We start from the raw sequence: 25,117 nt of genomic DNA on the forward strand, positions 1-25,117 counted from the left end.
GAAATCACTTGTGGTACCAAAGAATCGTACTGAACAATCACCTTTCAAAACGAAGTTATTCGGTAAGTACATGGAGTAGTCTCTCCAGTACTGCAAAAAGTCGCCGTACGACACAACTATATCCCCGGCTGAAGCTTGAAACCCGTCACTGCTGATTACGGTATAATCCCCGCCCCTCTGTCCGTACGGAAGGACTGGCGTTTCACACCGTTTGTTATAGAATGGCGGATATCCCGGCACGTCCAGGACTACGATAACGACGTTCACGTACAAAACGTTTTTGTTCCCGGTGTTCGTCAGTTCCACCGTCAGGTTGTACCACGAGCGCAACTTGTAGTCCAGCGGAGCGGCAACGATCAACGTCAAGTCCTCAGCACGAACCTCAAACCGTCCCCAATCGTCCACTGCGGTGATGTTTACTGACCAGAACGTCCCATTGCCGACTTCTTCAGAACTAACGCTGGCTACAATGAATTTTTCTAGCCGCACCACTGTGCTACCAACAGACACATCCTCGCGTAGGTCGACATTTTCCACCCAAACGAAAAGTTTCTGATTAGTCTGGAAGCCAGATAGCATTTCGGCCAGCAGAAGTACAGCACAGAACGTAGCACGCAGAGCCATCTTCTCTTCGTAGAGCAAAGTCCCTCTGATACCACGTTTCCTCTTGCTATCCTGGTAAATTGTTTTCTTTTGAGGAAGTGTTCCTCTTTTGTTGGGTTGGGGATGTCCCTCTTCTCAGCATGGCTATACAAAAATCCAAACAAAAGTTTACTTTTACGGCTCTTTGGTCACAGTTGAAAAATTAATGTTTGGAAATTCATTTGGAACTATAAAAACAGTAAAAACCTAAGAAGGCTGGACTCCAGGCTAGTATGCGGTTGCCGAAATCTACTTTGTTTGTTTCTTCACGTGCAACACAACTAAAGGTGAAGGCTTGACAACTTTAGGCTACCAAGTTGTTAGCTTATGTAAACTATCGATTACGATCGGTAGCACAACAAGACCGTAAACATAACAAACTAGAGTTCCACGACCTCATACCTTCGTCAAATGATTTTAACCTTTATGACGGACGTTTTAGGAGTGTTTCTATTCAATTATAAATCATACCAGTTGATCGTCTTCACCCAAATAACAGAAGTTGTCCAACGTATGAGCTTAACAAAGGTTATGCAAACATATATAATCAATTATGCAAATGAGGTCCTTATTAGCATAATTTTATTCAACGATGTTCAGATTCACTTAACTTCTAAATGCCACAAGTATGAAATTGCCATCATTTACCTGTAAGGAATTCTAGTAGTTTCTCAGTAATTATGCAAATTAGGCCTACAATTGCATATTTTCTATCAATCAACATTCCTCTATTCCTCAGTTACAAATGTCACATATTTGAATAGTCATATCATGGAACACAGCGGATTTTCAAAATTGTTTCATTAATCATGCAAATTAGAATCTGATTTGCATAATTATCTTCCAATCATACAAAGTATCACGTAAGTTATCTACATACGAAAAATCTTGAACATCCATCAAGCCCATCTTGAGTTATAGTATTTTCTTATTCATTATGCAAATTAGGTCCTCATTTGCATAGTTGATATCTATTAATATTTCTCTCTTCCTCAGTTACATATGTCACATGTTTGAGAGTCCTATCATGGAATTTGGTGGATGTATAAACTTTCCTCACTAATTATGCAAATTAGATACTTATTTGCTGAATTAGTATCTAATCAAGTACATCATCACTCAAGTTATCTACTTACCAAAAATCATGACCATCCATCAAGCCCTTCTTGAGTTATTCCCTTTCAAAGTCTGAAGCAAAACCTGCTTCTGCAGTTCCTAAAAAACAGCTAGGGGGCCAAAACCTACACCACTCACTCTCTGTCCAAAGAGCTATCTACCACTCAAAAATTAGGACCATAGCATGTCCAGAACACGAGATATCAAAACAGGAAGTTCCGCTGCCGTACCGTAACAAGCCGCTAGGGGTACCCAAAATCTAATCATTTCCATGTCTCACCAAGACCTACCGACCTACCAAATATCAAGACAATCCATCCAAACCTTCTCGAGTTATGCTGTTTGTTACAAACACACAAACACACACACAAACGCTACCTTCTGCATATTAACCTTCTCGGCGAAGGTAATGAACCGACTGTAATATGATAATCTGGTCGCGTCTATCAACATCCAAGTCACCTTGCCACGTCCATGTATTTTCCGCCCAAATAAACTACTTCGGGAACAAGATTTTCACAACTTTACAGCGTAACGAGACGCATTTGAAAACTCAATGATACATTCATTGAGGGCTACACTCTGTCACTAAATGTTGAAAACTGTCCTAGTCTTTTTACACAGAATTAGCAGCCACCAGCACATGCTTTCTCTGTCGAAGTTCATAAGTACATCTACATGTAATAACTTTGCATGTAGCCTTTTAGACCTTGTTCATGGTGCTGGAGTGAAGACAGAACTTGTACAGTAGAGTATATTCCCACCTGTGAGAAAAACTTTGACGACAACGTGAGAAAGCCTAGTTTGCAGTGTTGATTCGTCTCGGAGTCACTTCCGTCTGAAATGCCGTCCAACCACTCTAATCACCGGATACAAACCAGCGAATGTCAACGATTGGGGAAGTCCCATGAATACACCTCTGACATGTGAAGCAACACGTGAGGTCGATGAACATTATAGCTTGTTTATGAGTGAAGCCGAGTGTGCTTATGAATGAAGCCGACCTTCATTACCTTCGCTATTGTGTTTTTGGTTTCGTCTGCGTGTCTTTAAGAAGCTGTAGATGAATCCTTATGATATTTGACATGTGCCACATGCCATGGTAGGGGTCGGGAAAATGATGGTCAAGTTCGGATCTCCTAGCGGCTTCCTGAGAGATTACAGCGGAATTTCCGGTTTTGATGTCTCGTGTGACGCGGAAACTATTAGCCTGATTCTGGAGATAGGTTCTTTACAATGGGATGTCACTGAGTGACGTACATGTTAATCCAAGAGTCAGTTGGACAGGTTCCGGCGACCGAGACACCGAAGTTGCTAATATTCAGAAGTATAAGACACAACCACTACAACTAAAGTACTCGTGTTTTGCCATATGATCTTAATGACAAAACTCTTCAGCTCACACGTGACTGTCACTAAACTGTCAGAGTACAGCATGATATGACATCATGAAGGGGAGTGAAGCAGGCCCGCTTTACTCTACTATACAATTATTTTCGCGCAAGACTCTCCTACTCTGTTAGTGGATCTGTAGGTTGACGTGTCTTGTCTTTGCCTGGGGCGATATCTAGGTTTGGATTCAACATCCGGGCAACTTCCCCTGCGAACTGTGTAGAATCACCCCGGCAGAACACTCATGTCGTGAACCCAGCGTGAACTAAGGTATGTCGCTGCTATAATGACATACTCCAATTGTCCGCAATGAGCCTTATAGCAGAGAAACAGGTGTTTGTCAAATACGTACTGGATTCGTATACTAGTATTCCCTTGCATATTCAACATTTTCACCCCGTATTGTTAGCATCATTACGACCTTTCTTATGACCAAATATACTTCTGACGACTACATTTTTCACCCGAATGTGCCAGGTGCGCATGTGTGCTCACACATGTCTCCATGGCGACCAGGAGGACACAGACAACCCTCCCACCTGTCGCACGTCCCTCCGTACTGACAGTCACACACTTGGCTGCAAACTTTCCCATGATAGTTGGGTTGGCACTCCGTGGACAAGAGACAAAATCTTTGCACGATATTTTCCATTTTCATATTTGAAGAAATAGAACAAAATCCATTTGGCCACAGCAAGTAAATTTTGATGGATGACATCCTCTGCAGAGTCCAAATTTAGTGCGAAAAGGGTGGGCAAAAACATGGTGTCAAAACCAAAAAGTCTTTTATTCCCGTATTCAATAATACAGTACGTGACACTTGCGTCCACATTAAAACCATTGAACAGATAGACATTCTTAAGATAATTAAAGGAAACTAGTAATACCAGGTCACACTCCATTCATGTCTGTATCTGCTGAATTTGAACCACGTATATTGTTAATGCCATTAGAAATTAACTAAAGGTCTGGCTGATTTATTCATGTAAAGAAGGTCATACTATCAACCATACACAGCAAATACACACGCCTTACATAAGCTTATCACATTTCTGGATACTATGACATAGTACATTATGCCGTCTTAACTAAAATTAGTATACTTAACATCTGTTAATGCTGGTAACGTTAGTACAAATTACATCAATGTCATCTCATTATGGGACCTGTCAAGTTTGTAAAAAGATGAATAAAACGTGACAAGATCATCAGACACAGTTTGTATGGATGGGTCTAATCAGCAAGTTATAGAGTATTGATCCATCCATATATATAGATATATAGATATGCAGATATGTGGATATGCATATCTAGATTTATATATAGATACATGTATAATTATATATATACTGGCGAACATACTGATGATTATTATGATATCTAAGATGCCCTATAGGTTCTAAATCTCAAACATATTCCGTCAGTTAAATAATTGATGATAGCGTTGGGTTAAACATAAATGCACTGAAGAAGTATATGAAAAGAGAAAAAAATATATTTGGAGGGGGGGGGGGCTTGGGGGGTGGGTATACCTCTCAGTGTCTCACGATTAGCTCACGGTGTCTTTTTGTTGCCGGGTCCATGGTTGATTTTAAGTCCGAGTTAAAGTCACTCTGGGGCCCGGCCGCGCTAAACAATAGCCCACAGGGTGTCCCGCGGGGTCACGCAGGGGTCACGCCTGACAGTGCAAAAAAACAGCCGGCGGGGCCCCTTTTTTCCAATTGTGACCGAAGCATAAGCGATAAGGCAGCCTATATTGGTCTGAAAATCCGTCATGGACTGTTGTGAAGGGCCAGGTGTGCAGCACTTTGTGGCCTCATCTGGTCTATCTTCCGGAACAGTTCGTCTGGTGTCGGACGCTTCGTTGGGTCGACTGTCCAGCAGGACCTGATGATTTTGTACACCGACATCGGACAGTTCTCCGGCTGCTGCAGACGGACCCCTTTCTTCAGCAGCTCCAACATTGTGCAGGCGTCGGGGTGCATCGGACCTCCAGCATAGCGTGGCTCCTCCCCAAGACTGGCGATCTCCCACAGCAGCACGCCGTACGACCACACGTCACTCTCACACGTGTACACCCCGTCGCGTAATGACTCCACGGCCATCCACTTCAGCGGCAACAGTTCCTCCTCCCCGCCCTGGCCTGTGCGTTCGTACGCCGACGACACGTAAACGTCACGCGAGAGTCCGAAATCCGCGATCTTGGCCACCTTCCTGTCGCTGATGACGACATTACGAGCTGCGATGTCCCGGTGCACGATCTTGAGTCGTGCCAGCTCCGATAACCCACTGGCCACGTCACAAGAAAAACCGAGGCGCTCCAACAGCTTCGTATTCCCCGTAGTCTTACACTGTTCACGCAAACTCCACAGGTACCGCCGCAGTTCTTCGTTGATCGCATACTCTACCAGGATGTACTGAGGCTCAGACTTAGTCACGACGCCATAAAGCTTTACCACATTCGGATGTCCCCCCTTGTCCTCGTGGATCCTGGTGAGGATGGTCATTTCACGGCGAAAGTCGCGCACAGCCGACGCTGTCATGCGGTCAGGCCGGATACTTTTAGCGGCCACCAAAACCTCGTAGCCTTCGGGCAGGCGCAGTCTTCCCCGTACGACATGGCCGAACTCTCCTTCACCGATCATGTGTTCAAAACGGATGTCTTCTTTATCTACTTCCCATGACGAAACGGACGTCATTTCATTTAAGTCCTCCGTTGGGTGTTCTGGTGTTCTTGCGCGTCGGCGACCCCGTTTTACCAGAATACCAGCAGTCACGATACAACCGATTATAGCAATGGTCGGGATAACGGACGCCAGCACTGCAACAACGACTTGATTCTTATCGGGAATGGGGACGTTCTGACAAAACTCGCCCAACTGTCCTTCAGCACAAATACAGCTGCCATTGACTGGATCACACGGGGCGTTGTTCTGACAATTACAGTCCCTGCTGCATTGCAAACCGAACCTTCCAGGTGCGCAAGTGTGTTCACACTCGTCTCCATAAAGACCGGGTGGGCAGACTAGTAGGTAAGAGTTCTGGCATAATTCACCCCACTGGTCTCTAGCACAAATACAGCTGCCATCGACTGGATCACACGGGGCGTTATTCTGGCAGTTACAGTCCCTGCTGCAGTTCAAACCGAATGTGCCAGGCCCGCATGGGTGCTCACATCTATCTCCACGACGGCCCGGAGGACACAGACAACCCTCCCACATGTCGCACGTCCCTCCGTACTGACAGTCGCACACTTGGCTGCAAGCTTTCCCATGATAGTTGGGTCGGCACTCAGTAGCATTAAGTATGAAAGTCGCATTAAAATGTTGACCATCTTCAGCCTGTACCATACAAGTATACCTGCCGTTAGCTGATTCTAGGATCGGCTGAAGGCTGATGGAACTATTCTGTGCCGTCCTTTCTTCGATGAAAATTGTGTCGTTATGTCTATTTTCGATTTCTGATTGATGAGTCCACGTCATATATGCTACATGGGTGTGTTGAGCCAGGCAGGTCAATTTCAGATTGGTACCGATGTACCTCACGACTGAATCGCTAGGTGTCTCTACGATGACGACCTCGGGCTCGAACCAGGGAATATCACATGCCCTCCCTCCCCAGCCTAAACGACACTCACAGGCACCATTAAAGCCATGACAGCGAGCACCGTTCTTGCAAACGCATTCTTTGTCACAGTACAGACCGTACAAGCCCTCGGGACATCCTGTAAAGTTGTACTGAAATGTGTAGGCAAACGGAACTGACCCCCCAAACCACGATACGGTAGCGCCACATCGTATCCAGTATGGTGATGTGGTCCATATCTCATTCAACTCTGTAACAACGGCATGGTGGTCCTCCTTTGGCAACTGATCACTTCGTACCCACTGAGGCAAGTCGTCAGCGAGAGAAGTGTCCAACATAGTTATCTTGCCTTTATTCTTTCCCTCCCGGTCGTGACAGTTGAGTTCGAATCTACCTTGATTTATTTCAAGTGCTGTGGCGAAGACAACGTTTTCTGCTGTTGCAAATAATTCTCTTGAGATAATAACGAATGTTAAAGAACAATCACCTCTCAAGACGAAGTGAGCTGTGTTCCCCCTCGATATAGGCTGCTGTAAATAGTCGCCGAACGACCCAATTACATCTCCGTTAAGTGAAGCATAAAATCCGTCACTGCTGACTAGGGTATAATCCCCGTCCCTCTGTCCGTACGGAAGGACTGGCGTTTCACACCGTTTGTTATAGAATGGCGGGTATCCCGGCACGTCCAGGACTACGATGACGACGTTCACGTACAAAACGATCTTGTTCCCGGTGTTGGTCAGTTCCACCGTCAGGTTGTACAGTGAGCGCAACTTGTAGTCCAGCGGAGCGGCAACGATTAACGCCATGTCCTCAACACGAACCCCAAACCGTCCCGAACCGTCCCCTGTAGTTATGTTTACAGACCAAAACGTCCCATTGCCGACTTCTGCAGAACTAACGCTGGCGTTAAGACTCTGAAAATCTCTCAGTTGCACCACTGTGCTATTAGCTGAAACATCCTCGGGTATTTTCACATTTTCACCCAAAACGAAAACGCCTTGATAAGCCTGGACGCCAGACAGCAGCTTGACCAGCAGTACAGCACAGAACGTAGCACGAAGTGCCATCTTGGTAGGCGAAAATTGGGGCATATGATAAGAATCTTCACCACCAACCTCTGCTAGGAGATCCCTGGAAAATACCCGACACCTACAGCAGAATATAATGAGGATTCATCCTCAGCTTTTTGAGTTTTGCTGAGCACAAACTTCCTCAAACCTGTGCACCCCCCACAAAGCAGGTACGCGGAACTTTGGTATAGTGTTACACTTTGCAATTCAAAACACTGCTTCAAAGTGTTACGGGTGACAGTGACTTTGGGGCCCCGAGAAGGGTATGTCAACATCGGTGGCTATTATGTGAGGGCGCTATCATTGTATTTTGCCCTTGCTATTAGTATGGTCAACATATACTGTTTTCGGTCATGCTTTCTCCTCCTCCTGTCAAATCTTCCAATCGATTAATCTCGGTCATCCCTTGGCCGATAAGCTGAACTTTTGTATGCATGTAGAGTGAGTGTATACTCCCAGACGTTTTTTTTTAGATAAATGCCTTTAAGACGATTTTATTAAGTTCTTTCGGCCATTTTCAGACCAAAAACGCACATTTAGACCTCCAGTGCCGTGGTATCTAAACCAAGGGGCCTGGCATTTGGTGCAGTTGTGTATTAATCAATTGGATATTGACCCAAATGACCCCATTACCAGTTTTTTCATAAACTACTTCAAAATTATTTATTTTGCGAGTTTTTGATGACATTTTTGGTTATTTCAAGTGTCCCGCGCACGCCGCGGCGTTTACGATTCCACATACGCCGGCAGCCAGTACGCGGGCGATGTTTAGTACAAGCGGGTACAGCCAATGAGGAAGCGCCTTTGAAAGTCATTGAATGTTCCAAACTGCAGCTGTTTGAGCAAGTATATAACCTCCTTAAGCTTGACAGGCCAGTTGTCTTGCAGGTGGCGCGTAATTATTGAATGGGGGGCCGGATGGGACGTTTTAGAATTAATTTTGGACAGGGGTGATTAAAAAAGCTCCCTTTTTTGATAGAGGTATTTTCTCAATGGTCCATTATGCATGGGAGTTCCTGTGAAAGTCCGTTCAACCCCATTCTAGCATCCATAGGGGACACAAGCTCCATTTCGGGGCTGGAATGGATGTTATGTTATGGCTCCGTATTTTATGGTAGGGCTTCGTTACATGTTTTCGTGAATGCAGCTTCCAATTTTGTGCTACGCTAGACCGTGTGCCCTAACTTTGATAGCACGCTGTTGTACTTTTGCTCTCTCCAGAAGTTTGTGGTGAATTTAGGTAAGACGAAATAAGAAGTGGATTCTACGATATTCTAGCTTTCTTTTGAGGGAGCAAGCCCCTGTTTATTGTGGATCTCAGTTGGATGTTGCACACCCTCAACTCTAGCGACCGTCTCTTATAAGAAATTCTTCTGAGTCAAAACAACTCTGTATGGGAATGAAGGGCGTCCCTCTAGTTATAAGAACAACCGAGTTTACATTTCTTCAATATGTCCAATTCTTGTAACTTTTAGGGGGAAAAGTATTTTCCCGTCAGAAATGATGCGCAAAATTGGGCATTTCACGTGGAATTAAACCCGTCACAAATATTTTAGTAAAAAAAATGACTGATATTGTCGATATCAAGCCAATTATCTAAAAAATCAAAACATCTTCCCAGAACGCAACAAAGGTCTATCTGGTGCAAAAAGGCGGATTACATGTGCATTCAACGCGGAAGACTACCCGGAAGTCAAGATGTTGCTTATAGCAAGGCTGGTAAGGCTGTTCATCTTTTTACACATCCTTTTTCATCCCATGCCGTTCTAAAACGACCTGAACCACAAAAAAATTCAAACGACATCAAGCAGAGTAATATATACTTTGTATTAAGATGTGGCACAATGAAAATTTTTATCTAGAATATTGCTTTACAAATTCATAACTGCAATACGACAGCTCATATACCTCTTATTACCTCAAAATGGAATACATGGCCATTGGCATTTGGCACACATACCTGTGCTGCCTTGAAACGCTACTGTCTATCTGCTTTTGCCGCCACAAGTAACATGTTTCTCCAAAGTGTATGATACACTAGGCATTATTCGAATACTTCAAGAGCAGTTATAAGTCTGGCATGACAAGCCCAAACAGTATGTGAATGTTAAAATCGCATAATAAAAACGGTAACATTATATGATTTGACAATCGAGCAAACACTAAACCTGGCTTCTAAAACCAGAAAACACAACATGCATGTTACTCAGTTAATCATCTAACACAGGCAAAGTTTAACACAATAAGAGTAACTCTAAAATCTATGCAGAAACATGGCTGCGTGGATCAGAATCTATAGAATATATCTAGAATGGAATGGCAAATTCAATACTCTGGGTATAACCCAGCTGCTCCGGCCTCAAACAATTACGATCTATAGAAACAATTAAAGACAATCAAGTCGTCAAAATCATCAACAGGCACAATGTATACAATATCATTATTTATAGTACAGTTATACGGTAGTTACAGCTTGTAAGACTGTATTTCTAGTCTAGCTATAGACCAAGAGGAGTGGTCTATAGAACCACCTGACACTTTATAAACCCCCGTACTCCTTCTGGATATAGTTAGAACAGCTCCGGATCCAATTACAAACAACACAAAGTCGCTATCAGATCTTAATCCTGGCTCCAAAATCCCATTTCTATGATAGTAACAATTCCCCCTCCTCCTCGACAACCACGTCTACGTAATGCTTAATTCGGTCCCATTTCCAATCCGGGGCCTGACCGGGCTGTTTGCGAAAACGAAAAATAAACAATACATATCAAGAAAATACACAACATATGCTTAGGAGTATTTTTTTACGTTTTGTGTCTTTTGTTGTCTTTTATATCAGATTTTTCCTTCCCACAAGCTGCCCGGCCGGCCCCCGGATTAGAAACAGGATTGAACCATTACTCTGGTACTCCCTCTACAGCTTGGTGACGTTCATCTTTTCAGCTTTGCTGTGCCCGTTGTAGGCGGGGGGACCGTCTATGGCGACCTCCTCATAGTCGGTGGGCACGGGCGGCAGTGTGCCCCGCACGTGATGGTCGATGATCCCCGCGCCGATGGAATCTCCCAACACGTTGGTGGCGGTTCGGAACCGGTCCCTGGAAAAAAGGCATCATTACCTTCGTCGACGAAATGGTTTCGTCGACAAGGTTATTCGATGGTGCTTGTCTGTGTGTCTGTTAGTGAACAGAATAAGTCGAGAACGCCTGGATGGTTTGTTGTCGTAGTTGGTGTGTCGGTGTGTATGTGGGAAATCTCAAGATGATTAGATTTTGGGCGAAGTGTTTTGCATAATTGACGAGAAAAGTGTAAAAATGTGTTACATTGTATGCTGAAGTATGTGTACGTGCTGGCTGTGTTATTCCAAGGCGTCATGCATAGGGGCAAGGGTCCTGAGGGGTCATATTGGAGGCAGGAAACGTCAGTTACACAAATTGGCTGTCAGCCAGCTGTTGGCATTGGTAAGGTAGTCTCCAAGCAGACGTATGGGCTGGCTATAGCAGGGGCAGGTTTTGCTTCAGACTTTGAAAGGGAATTACTCAAGAAGGGCTTGGTGGATGGTCATAAATTTTTGTAAGTACATAGCTTGAGTGCTGATGTACATGATTAGATACTTATTATGCAAATCAGTATCTAATTTGCATGATTAATGAGGAAAGTTTATACATCCATCAATTTCCATGATAGGACTCTCAAACATGTGACATATGTAACTAAGGAAGAGAGAAATGTTAATAGACATCAGCTTTGCAAATGAGAACCTCATTGACATAATTAATGTGAAAAACTATAACTCGAGATGGTCTTGATGGATGGTCATGATTTTTGGTATGTAGATAGCTTACGTGATGCTTTGTATGATTGGATAATAATTATGCAAATCAAATTCTAACTCACATGATTAATGAGGCAATTTTAAAAATCTGCTGTGTTCCATGATATGACTATTCAAATATGTGACATTTGTAACTAAGGAAGAGAGGAATGTTGATAGATAGGAAATATGCAAATGTTGGCCTAATTAGCATAATCAATGAGAAACTACTATAATTCCATACTAGTAAATGACGGCAATTTCATACTTGTGGCATTAGGAAGTTGTGTGAATGTGAACACCATGGAATCAAATTATGCTAATAAGGAGGGAGCTTATTTGCATAATTGATGATAAATGTTAGCATAACCTTCTTTGTTAAGCTCATAGTCATAACAAGGAGGTTTGGACAACTTATGTTATTTGGGTGAAGAGGGTCAACTGGTATGATTGATGATTGATGAAAAACACTCCTAATACGTCAGTCATAAAGGTCAAAATCATTTGACGAAGGTATGAGGTCGTAGAACTCTTGTTTGGACTGTGCACGTGTCAAAGCATCTTCAAAGATATCTGGTTAGACTTTACTTTCAGTGAATAACTCCAAACAAGCTGTAATGTATCTTCTGTATTAGATGCCCAGACAGATCGTTGACTCTACACAGAAAAAAAAAAAACCGTTGTATTTTCTGCATTAACATGTTGTTCTCTAGTTCAAATCTTCTCCAGTGTACAGTTATCTGGAAACTACAGGCTCTGTTACATCTTTAAATGACTGATGAGGAAACGGAGCTAGGGAAACTTCCATTTTGAGTCGATTCCTATAGCTTTCGTGTCGTTGTTTCCCCGATGACTTTGTCAATCAAAATGCTCTGTCATATTCTGCTAACGTTACATGCTTCTTCGTCTGCTATGTCTATGTTATTAATGTTCACATGTCCATATGTATCCCAATGGATGTCATATGAGGCAACAGTACAAAGACATACTCACAGGAACCAGTCGACGGCGAAGAGAAGAGTGACGTCTTCGATCGGCAGCCCCACAGCCGTCAGAACGATCACCATGGTGATGAGCCCAGCTGACGGTATCCCGGCAGCCCCGATGCTGGCAGCGGTCGCGGTGACGCTGTCAATTGTACACGGTGATGGTTTAGTGACCACAATGTCATGTCTAATCTTACAAGTGTGTGATTTAACACATGGATGTAGCCGAATATCCATTCTATTCTAGATAATGTCCACTCCTCCGAATATTCAGTGATCAGGAGCGAATCAGAGATGGAATAGAATGGGTACCAGGCAAATGTCTTTACCCCACAAAATTTCATGTATTTCTTGAAAATGTGATCAGATCAGGCTATTTCTGTACCATCGAGAAGAATAGCAAGATTTTAGTTCAATTGTACCTCATCAACCATCTATAAGCTTCATAAATGAATAAACTAATAAACAAAGTGCCTCTACATTTCAGCCAGTTTTACTCTTCTGTTGGCAATCAAGCACCTAGTACCTCTATTTGTACTTTGTGTGCCAGCGGAAGACTTTACCAGATCTCTCCCGCAAAAGGTCCCCTTAGTTTGGCCAAGGTGAAGTTTTACACTTTTTACAGCCCATATAGAGGTCTAGTGGAGGCTTCATGGGCAAAGTTCAAAGGCGACACTCTCGCTCACCTGATGGCGACGATCTGTCCGAAGTTGAGCGTGATGCCGTTGACCTGGGCGATGAAGATGGAGGCGACGGCCTCGTACAGCGCGGTGCCGTCCATGTTGATGGTCGCTCCCACCGGCAGCACCAGGCGGGCCACGCGGGGATCCACGCCGTTCTTGTCCTCCAGGCACCGGATCGTCACCGGCAGAGTAGCGGAACTAGGATTAGATTGGTAGCAAGACGGTCAATAATACACTCTCCAAGTGTATGGAACATAGTACAGCTACTAGTTATTGCACCTGACAAGAATGAATATCATCACATTTCAATTATCTTTGTTGTGTCGTATTCAGTTGTTGATGTTGCTGTCGGATCGTCACCGGCAGGGTAGCGGAACTACAACGATATTGCAAATAAGAATACTATATAGCTATATAGACAATGGTCTGTGACAGTCTAAGCTTCAAGTGCAAGTTTCGGACTATTTGTTACATACAGTGGGTCAAAATGACGTGTATTACCTGCATGAACAATGCCGAAACTTTAAGATATAACGTTAGACAAGTTCTCATGACAATCTAATGTTGTGCTTTGTATTCTCGCCACACAATCTGTCAAATTGATGTGTGCTGCACACCAGCGGCAACTCTAGCTAGCTTTAAGAGTACTTTCATTATGATTTGCCAATTGATATATACATATATGTTGTAGTAACGGAAAAGTCTATTGCCATGCATAAGATACAAAATATGTGGTATTCTCACCTGGAGGCGGTACCAAACGCCGTGACCAGAGCCTGGCCGATCCCAGCGATGTACTTAAACGGGTTCTTCCGGGTGAAGATCAGGTAGAGCCCGGGGAGGACGATGAAGCCGTGGATGGCCAGTCCTGTGCACAACACGGAGACACGGTTTGTTGTGACGGAACCAAGAATAACATTACGGCTTGCAGCTTGTATTCAGAATCAACGAAAAGCGCTATCGCACTATTTTCTCATAATTTTTTTCAACTCTTACAAATGACAAACACTACCACGGCTTTCCTATTTATCTTTAGTTCTTTACAAATCGTTTGTCATTCAGTCACGACAAAAGGATTATCGATACCAATACAATACATTACAATACAATAATAGGTAATAGGTAACAGGTAAACTTACCGGCAATGACAGTGACCATGTACATGCCGAGCTGCCCCACCAGTTTGGCCGGATCGATCATCTGCATGATTTTGCCTGCAATGAGGAACATGATGCCGACCGGGGAGTACCTGCGGACATAATCAATAATTTACAGTAGTATTATTAGATTTGTTTCAACTGTAAAAAGGTTCACTGGACCAGGCTATACACTGGTATCTTAAATGAGTCTTATTGTTGTAAATAGGTAACTTAAATGCACCGTCTTGGAGGCAAAATCTATTGTTCATCAGAAGTCCTTTAAAGCTGCAAGTTTAAAATATTCCAAAGAGACTTGACGTAGAAACTCAAAGGGACAAAAAATATAATCTATGTTGTCAGAACCTATTGCTATGCGTACATTACATTTTGAACCACTATCACAAGTTAAGTGGGTTTTGCCATAACAAGTTACATGGTACACAAGTTTCCAGCAGCAATGTTTACGCGTATGTAACTTACCACATGATAAGGTAGACCAGCGTCATGATGCAGTCGTTGAAGATGGTGAAGACCTGGACAAGAGGCTTGCCCTTCTCGCCCATACGGCCCAACACCACACCGAAGAAGATTGCGAAGGTGATGATGCCCAGAACGTTCAGACGGTTGGAGTAGCTGAAATCGATCGATGAAGCAGTGACGTCGATTGTGCTAATCTAGGTTTTGCAAGCCTTCGTTAATATTCGTCGTGTTAGATTGTGATCTACCGTTGTAGGGATCTCGGGAATGTTCCTGAGCAGCCTTCACCTATTGGATCCCGAGTCTCATTGAGTCAACTTGTCTTAGTCATTATATGAAGGGATGGAATTGCCTCAATCATGACGTTAGGGGGAGAGATGTTGCCTAATTAGTCCTACTCATGTAACCCGTAGCCTTGAAGTGGCCTTCCGGTTTTGTTACGTGATGACCATGGAGTAAAAAAAGTTTGAGTTGGCTTTTGCGACTGAACAAATGCTAAATGTTTCAATTAGACTTTAATGAGTTGTTAAGGGCATTAGCTTAAGTTGGCTAATTGGGTAGCCCTGGCTGTACTTTTTTACAGTCAAATAAATCAAATCAAGGGCATTAGCTGATGTCTTAACTCCCGGTCTAAATCTTTCTTAGTCAATGTGAGCGTAAGATCTTACCCTCCCTGTGTCGAATACACCGTGATCTCCTCCGGGATGGCTGTCCCGTTCATCATCATGGTGGTCATGGTGGAGGCCATGGAGGTGATGTTAGGAGGGGTGTAGGCCGGGTTGGGCACGGTTTGCTCCACGATCTGGGAGTTATACTGCAAAATACATGTGGGGAATTAAACCTAAATAACCACCCAGTCGTTATAGTCACAGAACAGATCATACCAAACACATCGCAAGGCAGCAAAATAAAACATAAGACAATGCAGACCGAAGGCATCACACCACAGTCACACCACAGTCTAAGAGCCGGGAGGTTTTTAAAACTCAAGTAATCTAACATCGTATGGAAGCACAAAGCTACCGTTATGCTCTACACAATTCAACGGTTCTGTGCGAGATTTGCCATGAAGACTTACCGACTGAAAGCAGGCCTGGGCGATGTTGTCAGGAAACATGTTCCTAAGTTGTAAAACAAGCTCTGTTTAGAAACGATTTTAAGATTGATACCTAAATAATGCAATATGCAATTAGGTTGAAGAGGTCTACCCGATTCTGAATGACTCAAAACCTCGTCTGATGTCAATGCTGGTGGTGGTTTTGTCGACAAAAAAAACGTGTACGTACGGTCCATGAAGTAAAGCTGCAGTCCATAAAGTGAACCCGCAGTCCACTTATCTAAAGTAAAGTAAGGTCCATAAAGTAAAGTACGGTCCATACAATAAGTAAAGACCATCCCAGGAGGCAGCCTGATGTTACCTGATGAGGTCCAAGAAGGAGTCTGCAGCGCTGACCCTTCGGGAACTGCCCGCCCTGGCAATGGCGTCCGGGTCCCCCTTTCCGGGGTGGATGGCCACCACCAGGATGATGCCTAAAATAGCACACACAAAGAATACACAAAATATAGTTATGTTTATAAGCTGTTTACCAGAGATCGCAAACAAGAACAATCTGACCTGGTTCGAAGATTTAGATCGCCATTCAGGTCCCTTCATAATGATGATGTTTATTTGCAAACTCGTTCAAGAAGGCTAATTGCAACCGTACACACGCCACGATACCATAAAAAGGTAAAATGACTGCCTGGTCTATAGATCTGTCTGATCTTTCTTCATACATTACTGGCCGGGGGGTGGGTGTGACATTTTCTTTGAAGGCAGTGGCGTGAGTTAAGTCCCAATAATGACAAGTGGCTTTTGTGCTTCTAGAAGCAATGTGTTTTTTTTAGGACTTTTAGATATCGTACACACCTATGATAACAGCGATGAGAGTGGTGCCGGCGTAGTACGCCACGGCCCGGCCGCCTACTCTGCCGGAGGTCTTGGCGTCAAGGGCGGCCAGGGCGGAGATGATGCTGCAGAGGATCAGCGGCAGGATCATGCTCTTCAGCATCCTGATGAACAGCTCGCCCGGGAAGGAGAAGTACGCGATGTTCTGGAGATATTGCAAAAGATGGACATTAGCTTTAAAGTCAGATTATTTCCAACAACACAGATTTGACTCAATATTTTCCACCAGTGCCTCCAATCTCATCAGACTACGGAGCTTTCTAAGCAAACTACAACTACTAGGTCCTTTGTTATCATGAAAACGACGGTAGTAAGTTCAATCTTCGTGCGCAAAACATGTATATACCGACACAGATTAATTGTCAAGTCAATAAGAGCATAGGCATACAATAAAGATATTTCAGTCATTCAATTGAAAGATTGACATGTATGGTTAATGAGATGTCAACAATGGTACAGCACGATGACATTGCATTCGTAAATTCTAGATAAATGTATGTACCTGCATACGTGTACGTGGTTGTGGTTGTTAAGTGCTTAAGCCCCTGTCATACTTGTGCGTATATACAAGTCCGCATGAGTTGCGTATTAACGTGTTTTGGGTTAAGGTTAAGTTTGCAGCCGAATAAGTGATTTCTTAGGTTCGATAACCAGGCTGCACAACGGTGGGTCAAAGTAGAAAACAACTTTTTCCCCGCAAACCTTTAATTTACTAAACCAAAAAAAAGGTTAATGCGCAACTCACGTGCACTTGAATATACGCACAAGTGTGACAGGGCCCTTACCTCATCAGACAGGTTGGCCATCCGCATGAGGAAGCCCATGAGGATCCCCAGGCACACTCCCAGGATGGTCAGTAGCAGGAGGAGGTTCTCCTTGAACCACTTCTTACACTTCTGTCCCCGGGTGAGACCGTAGTCCACATCCTCGATCTCAACAGGGCCGTCCATGCTTCTTCACTGCAAGAGAAGCGAACACAAAACACTGTTGTTTGGGAACATCGGGATAAACCTACTTATAGCGGTATTTACAGTTGCGCAAACTTTTGTACGGGGGCAGCGACGTGTATCTGTCACAACACGTTGGAATGTCCATTGCTTATTTTGCTCCCTGTTCTAACAACGCGCCGGTGTACAATTATGACAAGTACTGGTTATTATTACTAGGCTCCAAGATTGCAGTTCCCAGGACCTTAGGATTACTGTGCCCATTCAGGCCACTCCATTCGATGCATGTCATTGTGATTTTTGAACACAACAAATAGCATGGCCTGGGAGGATCGTGTGTGGTTTGGGTGGGTTGGGGTTACTCTCCAAGCAAACCTTGGGCTCAGGCTGGTTTTTGGCGTGGTTTTAGGCGTTCTGGCTTTCTACTTTGTCCAGTTGGCGAAAGAAAGAAAACAGGACAAAATCTCGTCTGCTTGGAGAGTGGGTTGGTCAAGAGGAAACATACAGTACTGCAACAGGTGGCTCATCATCTGTGCATCGTGGCCGCAGTGTTAGCATTGCGCGGTGCACTGATACTTCCGTTTGTAAACATGGTACTACTGTGGCACTAACATGTGGCTGTACTATATACACAACAACAGTGCAGATCATATAAACATGCACATATATATTTACAGCACACAAGGTCCATATTACATGCATTTATCTAAACATCGGCTCATTTGGATCCTTCTTGTGAACTGCATTGACCCATTTTAGAAAAACTACCATCGCCGCTTTGACGCATCTTGCTGTAAAGTACATGGTGCGTGTCAATGCCTGAGCTTCAGCCTTGCCAGAATAAGTGTCCAATGATACGCGCTGACCTTTGACATTTGCATCGCTGACAGTTGATCTGTTTAACCGATTACAGGCACTCTGGTGAGCGACCTGTTTTTTCTGCATAAAAACAAGGAGTGGACAGTGTGGACTTATTTGTCAACGAATAACTGACTATTGCATTCATACTACGGCCAACATAATTAATTTTTGCCTTTCCCGGGGCCAAGGATGTGGGTGTTTGTTCCTATCAAAGTCTGTCCCATGCCTGAGACACCACAGTGCTGTACGTCCCCTGTGAACTGTAGTTGTGTGTCAATGTTGCGGTAAGGAATTTGTGGGCAAGGCTAAACATTGATCCGAGTTACCTCAGGCGTCATGGTGGACAGACTGTAGTACAAAGCCCGCAGTGTTACCGCCCTACATATACTAACTCTCCAAGCAAAACACTTGTTCTGGACAGTACGAATTCGTAGTGGAGTAGCGGAGAAGGAGACACCAAGAGTACAATTTGTCACGCTGGAGGTATTTTTCCAAAGAAAAAATGAAGCATATTATCATCTAAGTGTTGTGTTGCCACCATTGCTAACTACAGGTTACCCTCCGAGTCCAAGCATACCTACCGTTGGCAAAGCAGTGTCCATAGGCCGAAACAATATATCCATTTGCCACCGGTGGCAGATAGATATTGCTTCGGCTCCTGGATACTGCCTTGCCAACCTTGGATATGCTAGAAGATTAACTGCAGGTTACGTTTGAAGTTAAGAATTTTACGTAACGAAAATGCCGTGTGAAAATAGAATTGAAATATACATTGGCACAAGCAAAAATATTTGTAAGAACAATGGTTTGAGCTGTAGAGCTTTGCATGTAGGCCTGCATAAACAACAGGTAGAGCTGTAGTGTAAGCCTGCATAAAATCTTACCTGGTAGAAGGCGGGACAGGTTAGAGCTTCAGTTCTTTGTTTGGAGGCAGACAGCCGTTAAAAGCTGCTTATAAGATTAAACGATCTTCTCAGTTGCCATTGTTGACGTAAATAAATTTTGATCTCTTAGACTGGGAAAGAAACTCGCAAAAACAACACCAGCACGTAGGCATAAGCACTTGGGTAAAGATTACACGTCAATCAAAGTACGTTGGCTCGAATCTTTTCATGTGGAACAAGCGACATTTTGACCAACAAAAGCTGTTGCCAAACAGGAGGGGAAAAGCTAACAACGGGAAAGAAGACAGATAGAAAATTGCAGGAATGTCACACATCTGAGAATCTAACGATCAAATAATTGCATTTCAATGCAAGATTGTTTTGAGTTGGCCAACAGTGCAGAATATACATGTACAGTAAACTTCTGGACGTTTCTCGACCGTACAATACAAACATCGTGTACAGTCTGTACTACTTAGCTACTGGTACACTGTTCAAACAGCGTCAGATGTCACACGATCGTTACAACCTCGGTCATTGAACCACAATGATACTGTCTCTAATGTAGCTTATTGCCACGGACGACTGTCTGATTCTGTTTCACACAACCGTGAACATAACCACGAAACCCAGCAAGGAAGGTAAACTAAAACCGTGATTCTGTCTCTCAGACATCCATGTAAACCACTGAGTCCCACTAGTTGTACTATGTTACATAACAAAAAAGCATTCTCGCTACATGTAGTCTGTAGGGCTATATAACATGGCTGCGGTTGTAATGCGAGATTCGCCCGACAAGAACACTTAAACTTTAAGTGCCGCTTATGGACCACATTTCGCGCCTTTTTATAGGCCCTACTTGTGTTCAGTATGCGTCGGTAGTTGCATACGTGTGTACTATGGTAGGGTGTAATGAGTGATACTGTCTGTAATGTAGCTTTCCACGGACGACTTCCTGATTCTGCTTCACACAACCGTGAACATAACGTAACCGCGAAACCCAACGCATCGGCTTTTTAGCGAATGCCCACAAACGCCCACTCTGGCGAAGTCCGCGCTGCACGAATCTAATTTTTTTGCTTGGAATATGTTCAGGTTGTGCTCCCATTAATTGATCCTGAGTTTCAAGTCAATCCATCGATCTGAAGTTAAATAAAGCGAACTTGAAGATTCTTACCTGGCTTTTTAGCGAATGACCAGCAAAAAAGGCTTTTTAGCGAATGCCCAATATATATGCCAAAATATCGGCCATCGTGACACGGGCGCTAAATCTAACACCATTTAGCGCCCGTGTCACGATGGCCGATATTTTGGCTGATATAGTGGGCATTCGCTAAAAAGCCATTTTTTGCTGGGCATTCGCCAAAAAGCCAGGTAAGAATCTTCAAGTTCGCTTTATTTAACTTCGGATCGATGGATTGACTTGAAACTCAGGATTAATTCATGGGAGTACAACCTGAACATATTCCGAGCAAAAAAAGATAGATTCGTGCAGCGCGGACTTCGCCAGAGTGGGCGTTTGTGGGCATTCGCTAAAAAGCCTGTCCCCGAAACCCAACAATTCCAAAGGAGGTAAACATAAACCGTGATTCTGTCTCCCAGACACCCATGTAAACCTAGTCCAACCAGTTGTACCAAGTAAATAACATTACATTCTCGCTACATGTAGTCTGTAGGGCTATAAACCATTGCTGCAGGTGTACTTTGAGATCCTACTTGTGTACTATGTGTGTAGTTATTTTGAGTTAATCTAGTTGCATACGTGTACATGTGTACTATGGTAGGGTGTAATGAATGCTGCTGTCTGTAATGTAGCTTATTGGCACGGACGACTTCCTGATTCTGTTTCACACAACCATGACTTTCATTGTGAACACCTGCCACACCACGGGATATAAGTTACACGTAACTTACACCTTCTCTTTCTCTCTCAGACAGCCATGTAGACCTGAGTTCCACCTGTTGTAACTATAACGTTGGATTATGACATTACATTTTCGCTACATGTAGTCTGTAGGACCCTAAAGCTTGGCTGCAGGCGTAATCTGAGGCTCGCCGCTACAAATCATTTTTAGGAATCAAATTAAACTTTAAATTATTGTGGACCACACAATGATGATGGACCACATTATACACATACAACCTTATGGATGCAATGTACGTAGTTAGTCTGACACTCGCTTCAATTCGCACTGTTTTCTACGTGAGTTCTTAAGTCCCTGTAACTATCTAAAGCATATACAAAGGCCAGTGTTGTGAAGACTGGGGATCAGTACCGTGCATGGGATAGCGATTTTATGTTCTTTGGACAGCAGGTAAGAAACATGCCTTCGGCTATACTTCATGCCCTGACTTGGGTTAACATAAGGTCAGTTGTGGCGTAGCACAATTAACATTGTCACTTATAATAGTTCAGTGTATCCTACACACGATCCAAGAATGTTTAACATGCGCCCTCAAGCTAGCATGGAGACGCACTAAAGGGTTTTAGAATGCTCCAATACCGAGCTACAATGTATTCACAAGACTTCTCAAAACAAACTCACCCAAGTGTTGTCAAGGCCCTGCTTTTCACAAGAGTGCTGGCGATCCGCAGGGTACTCAGCTTTCTCTTGGTTTGTCGTCGGCAACAAGGCTGTGCCAGGGACACCTGTGGGATGTTTTGAGGCACAGATGTCAGGAAAGAGACGCTTTAGCGAGAAATCACTGCTCCTGGAGACTAGGTTAGTGGTACAAGGTGAGCCTTCAGCGAAGTCGAATGTTATGTCTCGTGCCTTGACGTGGGACTGGGGGGTAACATTTGCATATGAATGCCGGTCTCATGTTTCACACTCCACTGACTTACAGGTGAGCATTGAGCCCTGAGGCGTCGTCTTGTGAAGGACACCTTTCTTCTCGACGGCGATCGCTGAGCGACCGTTCATCGACCAAAATTGGATTTGTGCGACCCTTGATTTCATAATAGGAATATGATGCACGGTGTATAAGTATGATTTAAAATGCAATAAAACAAACAAATAATGCCAAATAAACAAAAGTAAAAAGATTCGTTCTTTGTCTATGAAGTTCGTTGAGACACCGGAAAAATCACACATGCTTGGTCGTTCAGCGGTCGCTCAGCGCAATCTCTTCTAGTGAAAAGGGGTTTGTACCTGTCTTTGCGGTTTGGAGGGTGAATTCACCGCGGCTCCGATAGATCTATCTGCTGTAGAATGGCGTATAAAAACCAACCACCAACTTCTTGACAAAGATAGATTGCCATTATCGTCCTCTCCGGTTACATGACAGGAAACATTCTCCTGACGTCACGATGACAGTCAGGAATAGCTCTGTCTTCCGAGATGGTAGTGACAAATCTGCTATGAAGTCCACTGTCATTTCCTCTCGACAAGGCATAAGCGAATGGCTTTATCATTCGCGGTTTATCATTCCCATAGTAATCATAGTTAAGTGTTCTATACCACATGCACACATCATACACAAGTATTTTAAACGAAGAATCCGGATTTCAACTGTACAGAATTCGTTATTGTATTACTTGGAAAGCTTCACACAGATCATCTCATGTTTACCGGCGGCTTTACGGGCTTTCAAACCCTCTGAGACCGACGAATGCTACCGCAGTGCATACCGTCATACATGGCTATACTGTAAGGCGGTGCCAACTCAAACAAGGAAACGGCTGGGTGAGCAAAAAACAAAAAGCCTGACCGATAGTGAACCGACTGAGGGCTTGCTTGTAGGTTTATATCAAACAACGTGTCCATGACAACAGTTCCGACATCACGTTTCTTGAAGAAGCAAACTTTGTTTTACTTGGGGTGAGCGCACATGTATCGTCAGACGTGAAAGATGGAGCTTCTCAATCGACCAAATCGACGCCGCACCAATCACATGCGATACGACCAGCGTAGTTTGAACGCAATTCACTGGCTAATTTGATATACGTGTAAACACTCCAACAAAGAGAGCATATCGATCAATGACAACTTGTGGTTAAGTGAAAGGACTGCCCATGAGCGACCAATTACATGTATCTTGTAAACACACACACACACACACACACACACACACACACACACACACAAACACACACACACACACACACACACACACACACACACACACACATACTTATAAAAATGGAAGACGCAATTCCTCCAAGCTGCTCATCGATCTAGACTTTGGACTTGTTGACATCATCAAACTGAACCAAATACAATATTCCACAAGCCACGTGCAAGATTTCTCACTTGTGGCGAAACACATGGCCGGTTCTGCACGTCCCACCCATGCTAGGGTTATGGAACCTCGGGTTAGAAAATCATCAGACTGCCCAAACTGTCTTTCCTCGTGGCACTATACTACATGTAGCTAATGGGCGTTACCTGGCCCTCCGTCATGATTCTCTGCATGGTTTGTAAACATGCCTACACTTAACTTGAACAGATCAAGAACTAAACACTAGAGTCTTTCACGACGCGAACGATCGTACTTTGGATAGTATCCCTACACTATATGTGCTTTATAAAACTGAAACACGGCCCTTCAATGCCTTATAGGAAGGAAAACTGCACCTACCGTACTTGCCAACTCACCAACTGTGGATCCTCCTGCAGTGAATCCGTGCGACAGTGCCACGCCAGTCCGTGACGTGACTTTACCTTGTTGGATGATTTCCTGAAACTTGAACCTGTACATCCGGGTAACTTCATCAGTGTACTATGTTTACATGTATCATGTTTGTGTTCTCATTGTCGCATGATCTGAGGCGTGTATTATAAAGCAGCATGTTATTCAATTCCCGTTCCTTTCTTTTACTTCGAAACTTTTTACCTATTTTCAAATTTGAAACAAATTTTATTTCTGATTTTTTAGACTGTAGTTGTCGTCAATGTCTACACACTAAAATATGTGCCTTTTAGGACCCTTTACGTTTGTTCGATTCGTTGAGATGTCGACGTCACAATACGTTTAGGTGTAACATTTAACACCGCCCTCGCTCATTTTACAGGAAAAGTCCTAAATGATTACGTACATGTACAATGCTGACGCACTCGTTACGCTTTAGGTTTAAGCATAGGTTTATGGAATTTACTACAAGCAAGGAGGTTAAATATTTCTCTATTTAAATCCTTGCTAGTTAACACGGGAGCTCAGAGGAAGCCCCACTGGGCGGGTGTAGATCACTACGACTGTGTCTAATTTAGACCTCCAGACCCAATGGTGAGTTTTCTTCATTCCTGCTAAGTCACTGTTTGTCTCTCGGGAAGCCTGCAGTGGGGACTTCAACAGTTCGGGTCAAACGAGGACACACTACAGACAACGTTATTGGCTGCAATGACAGCACCGTGGCTCGGTTGAGCCGAGGGAGGTGTCATTTGATGGTGCTCTGGAAGTAGAGCGGAAGCAGTCGGTCCCTTCGGTTTCCGAACAGCGGCATATCGATCAGCCCAGGGATGAGGAAATGGACTTCTTGGCGTGAGCTTCAATTCTGTCAGCTCAGGGATGAAAGCCAAGCTAGCTCTCTGTAACTGAGTCACAAATAACGCACATTTAAGTTTTTACCC

At 43.8% G+C, this 25,117-nt stretch overlaps 2 protein-coding genes across 5 annotated transcripts; both read right to left on the reverse strand.

Annotated features, from left to right (window-relative positions):
* Positions 1-4,877: 4,877 nt before the first annotated feature.
* LOC136433801 (uncharacterized) lies at positions 4,878-7,964 on the reverse strand. The gene has a single exon (XM_066426322.1). The coding sequence runs from the start codon at positions 7,827-7,829 to the stop codon at positions 4,923-4,925; it is 2,907 nt and encodes a 968-aa protein (XP_066282419.1). The 5' UTR covers positions 7,830-7,964; the 3' UTR covers positions 4,878-4,922.
* A 1,657-nt stretch (positions 7,965-9,621) lies between these two features.
* On the reverse strand, positions 9,622-24,257 carry LOC136433803 (excitatory amino acid transporter 1-like). 4 transcript variants are annotated; one of them, XM_066426326.1, is made up of 13 exons: positions 24,129-24,257; positions 22,094-22,197; positions 17,641-17,814; positions 16,817-17,000; positions 16,326-16,437; positions 15,986-16,028; positions 15,576-15,721; positions 14,911-15,063; positions 14,431-14,540; positions 14,036-14,159; positions 13,295-13,489; positions 12,616-12,750; positions 9,622-10,906 (listed from the first exon to the last, which is right to left on the reverse strand). In XM_066426326.1, exons 3-13 carry the CDS (start codon positions 17,803-17,805, stop codon positions 10,726-10,728), a joined length of 1,548 nt encoding a protein of 515 aa, XP_066282423.1. In that variant the 5' UTR covers positions 17,806-17,814; positions 22,094-22,197; positions 24,129-24,257; the 3' UTR covers positions 9,622-10,725. The 4 variants fall into 4 exon arrangements, with proteins under 4 accessions (XP_066282423.1, XP_066282425.1, XP_066282424.1 ...); XM_066426328.1 differs by having other exon boundaries at positions 24,146-24,231; XM_066426327.1 differs by having other exon boundaries at positions 24,134-24,219.
* Between the last annotated feature and the right edge of the window lie 860 nt (positions 24,258-25,117).

Source organism: Branchiostoma lanceolatum, chromosome 4 (assembly GCF_035083965.1).
Source record: "Branchiostoma lanceolatum isolate klBraLanc5 chromosome 4, klBraLanc5.hap2, whole genome shotgun sequence".
In the NCBI taxonomy this organism is placed as follows: domain Eukaryota; kingdom Metazoa; phylum Chordata; class Leptocardii; order Amphioxiformes; family Branchiostomatidae; genus Branchiostoma; species Branchiostoma lanceolatum.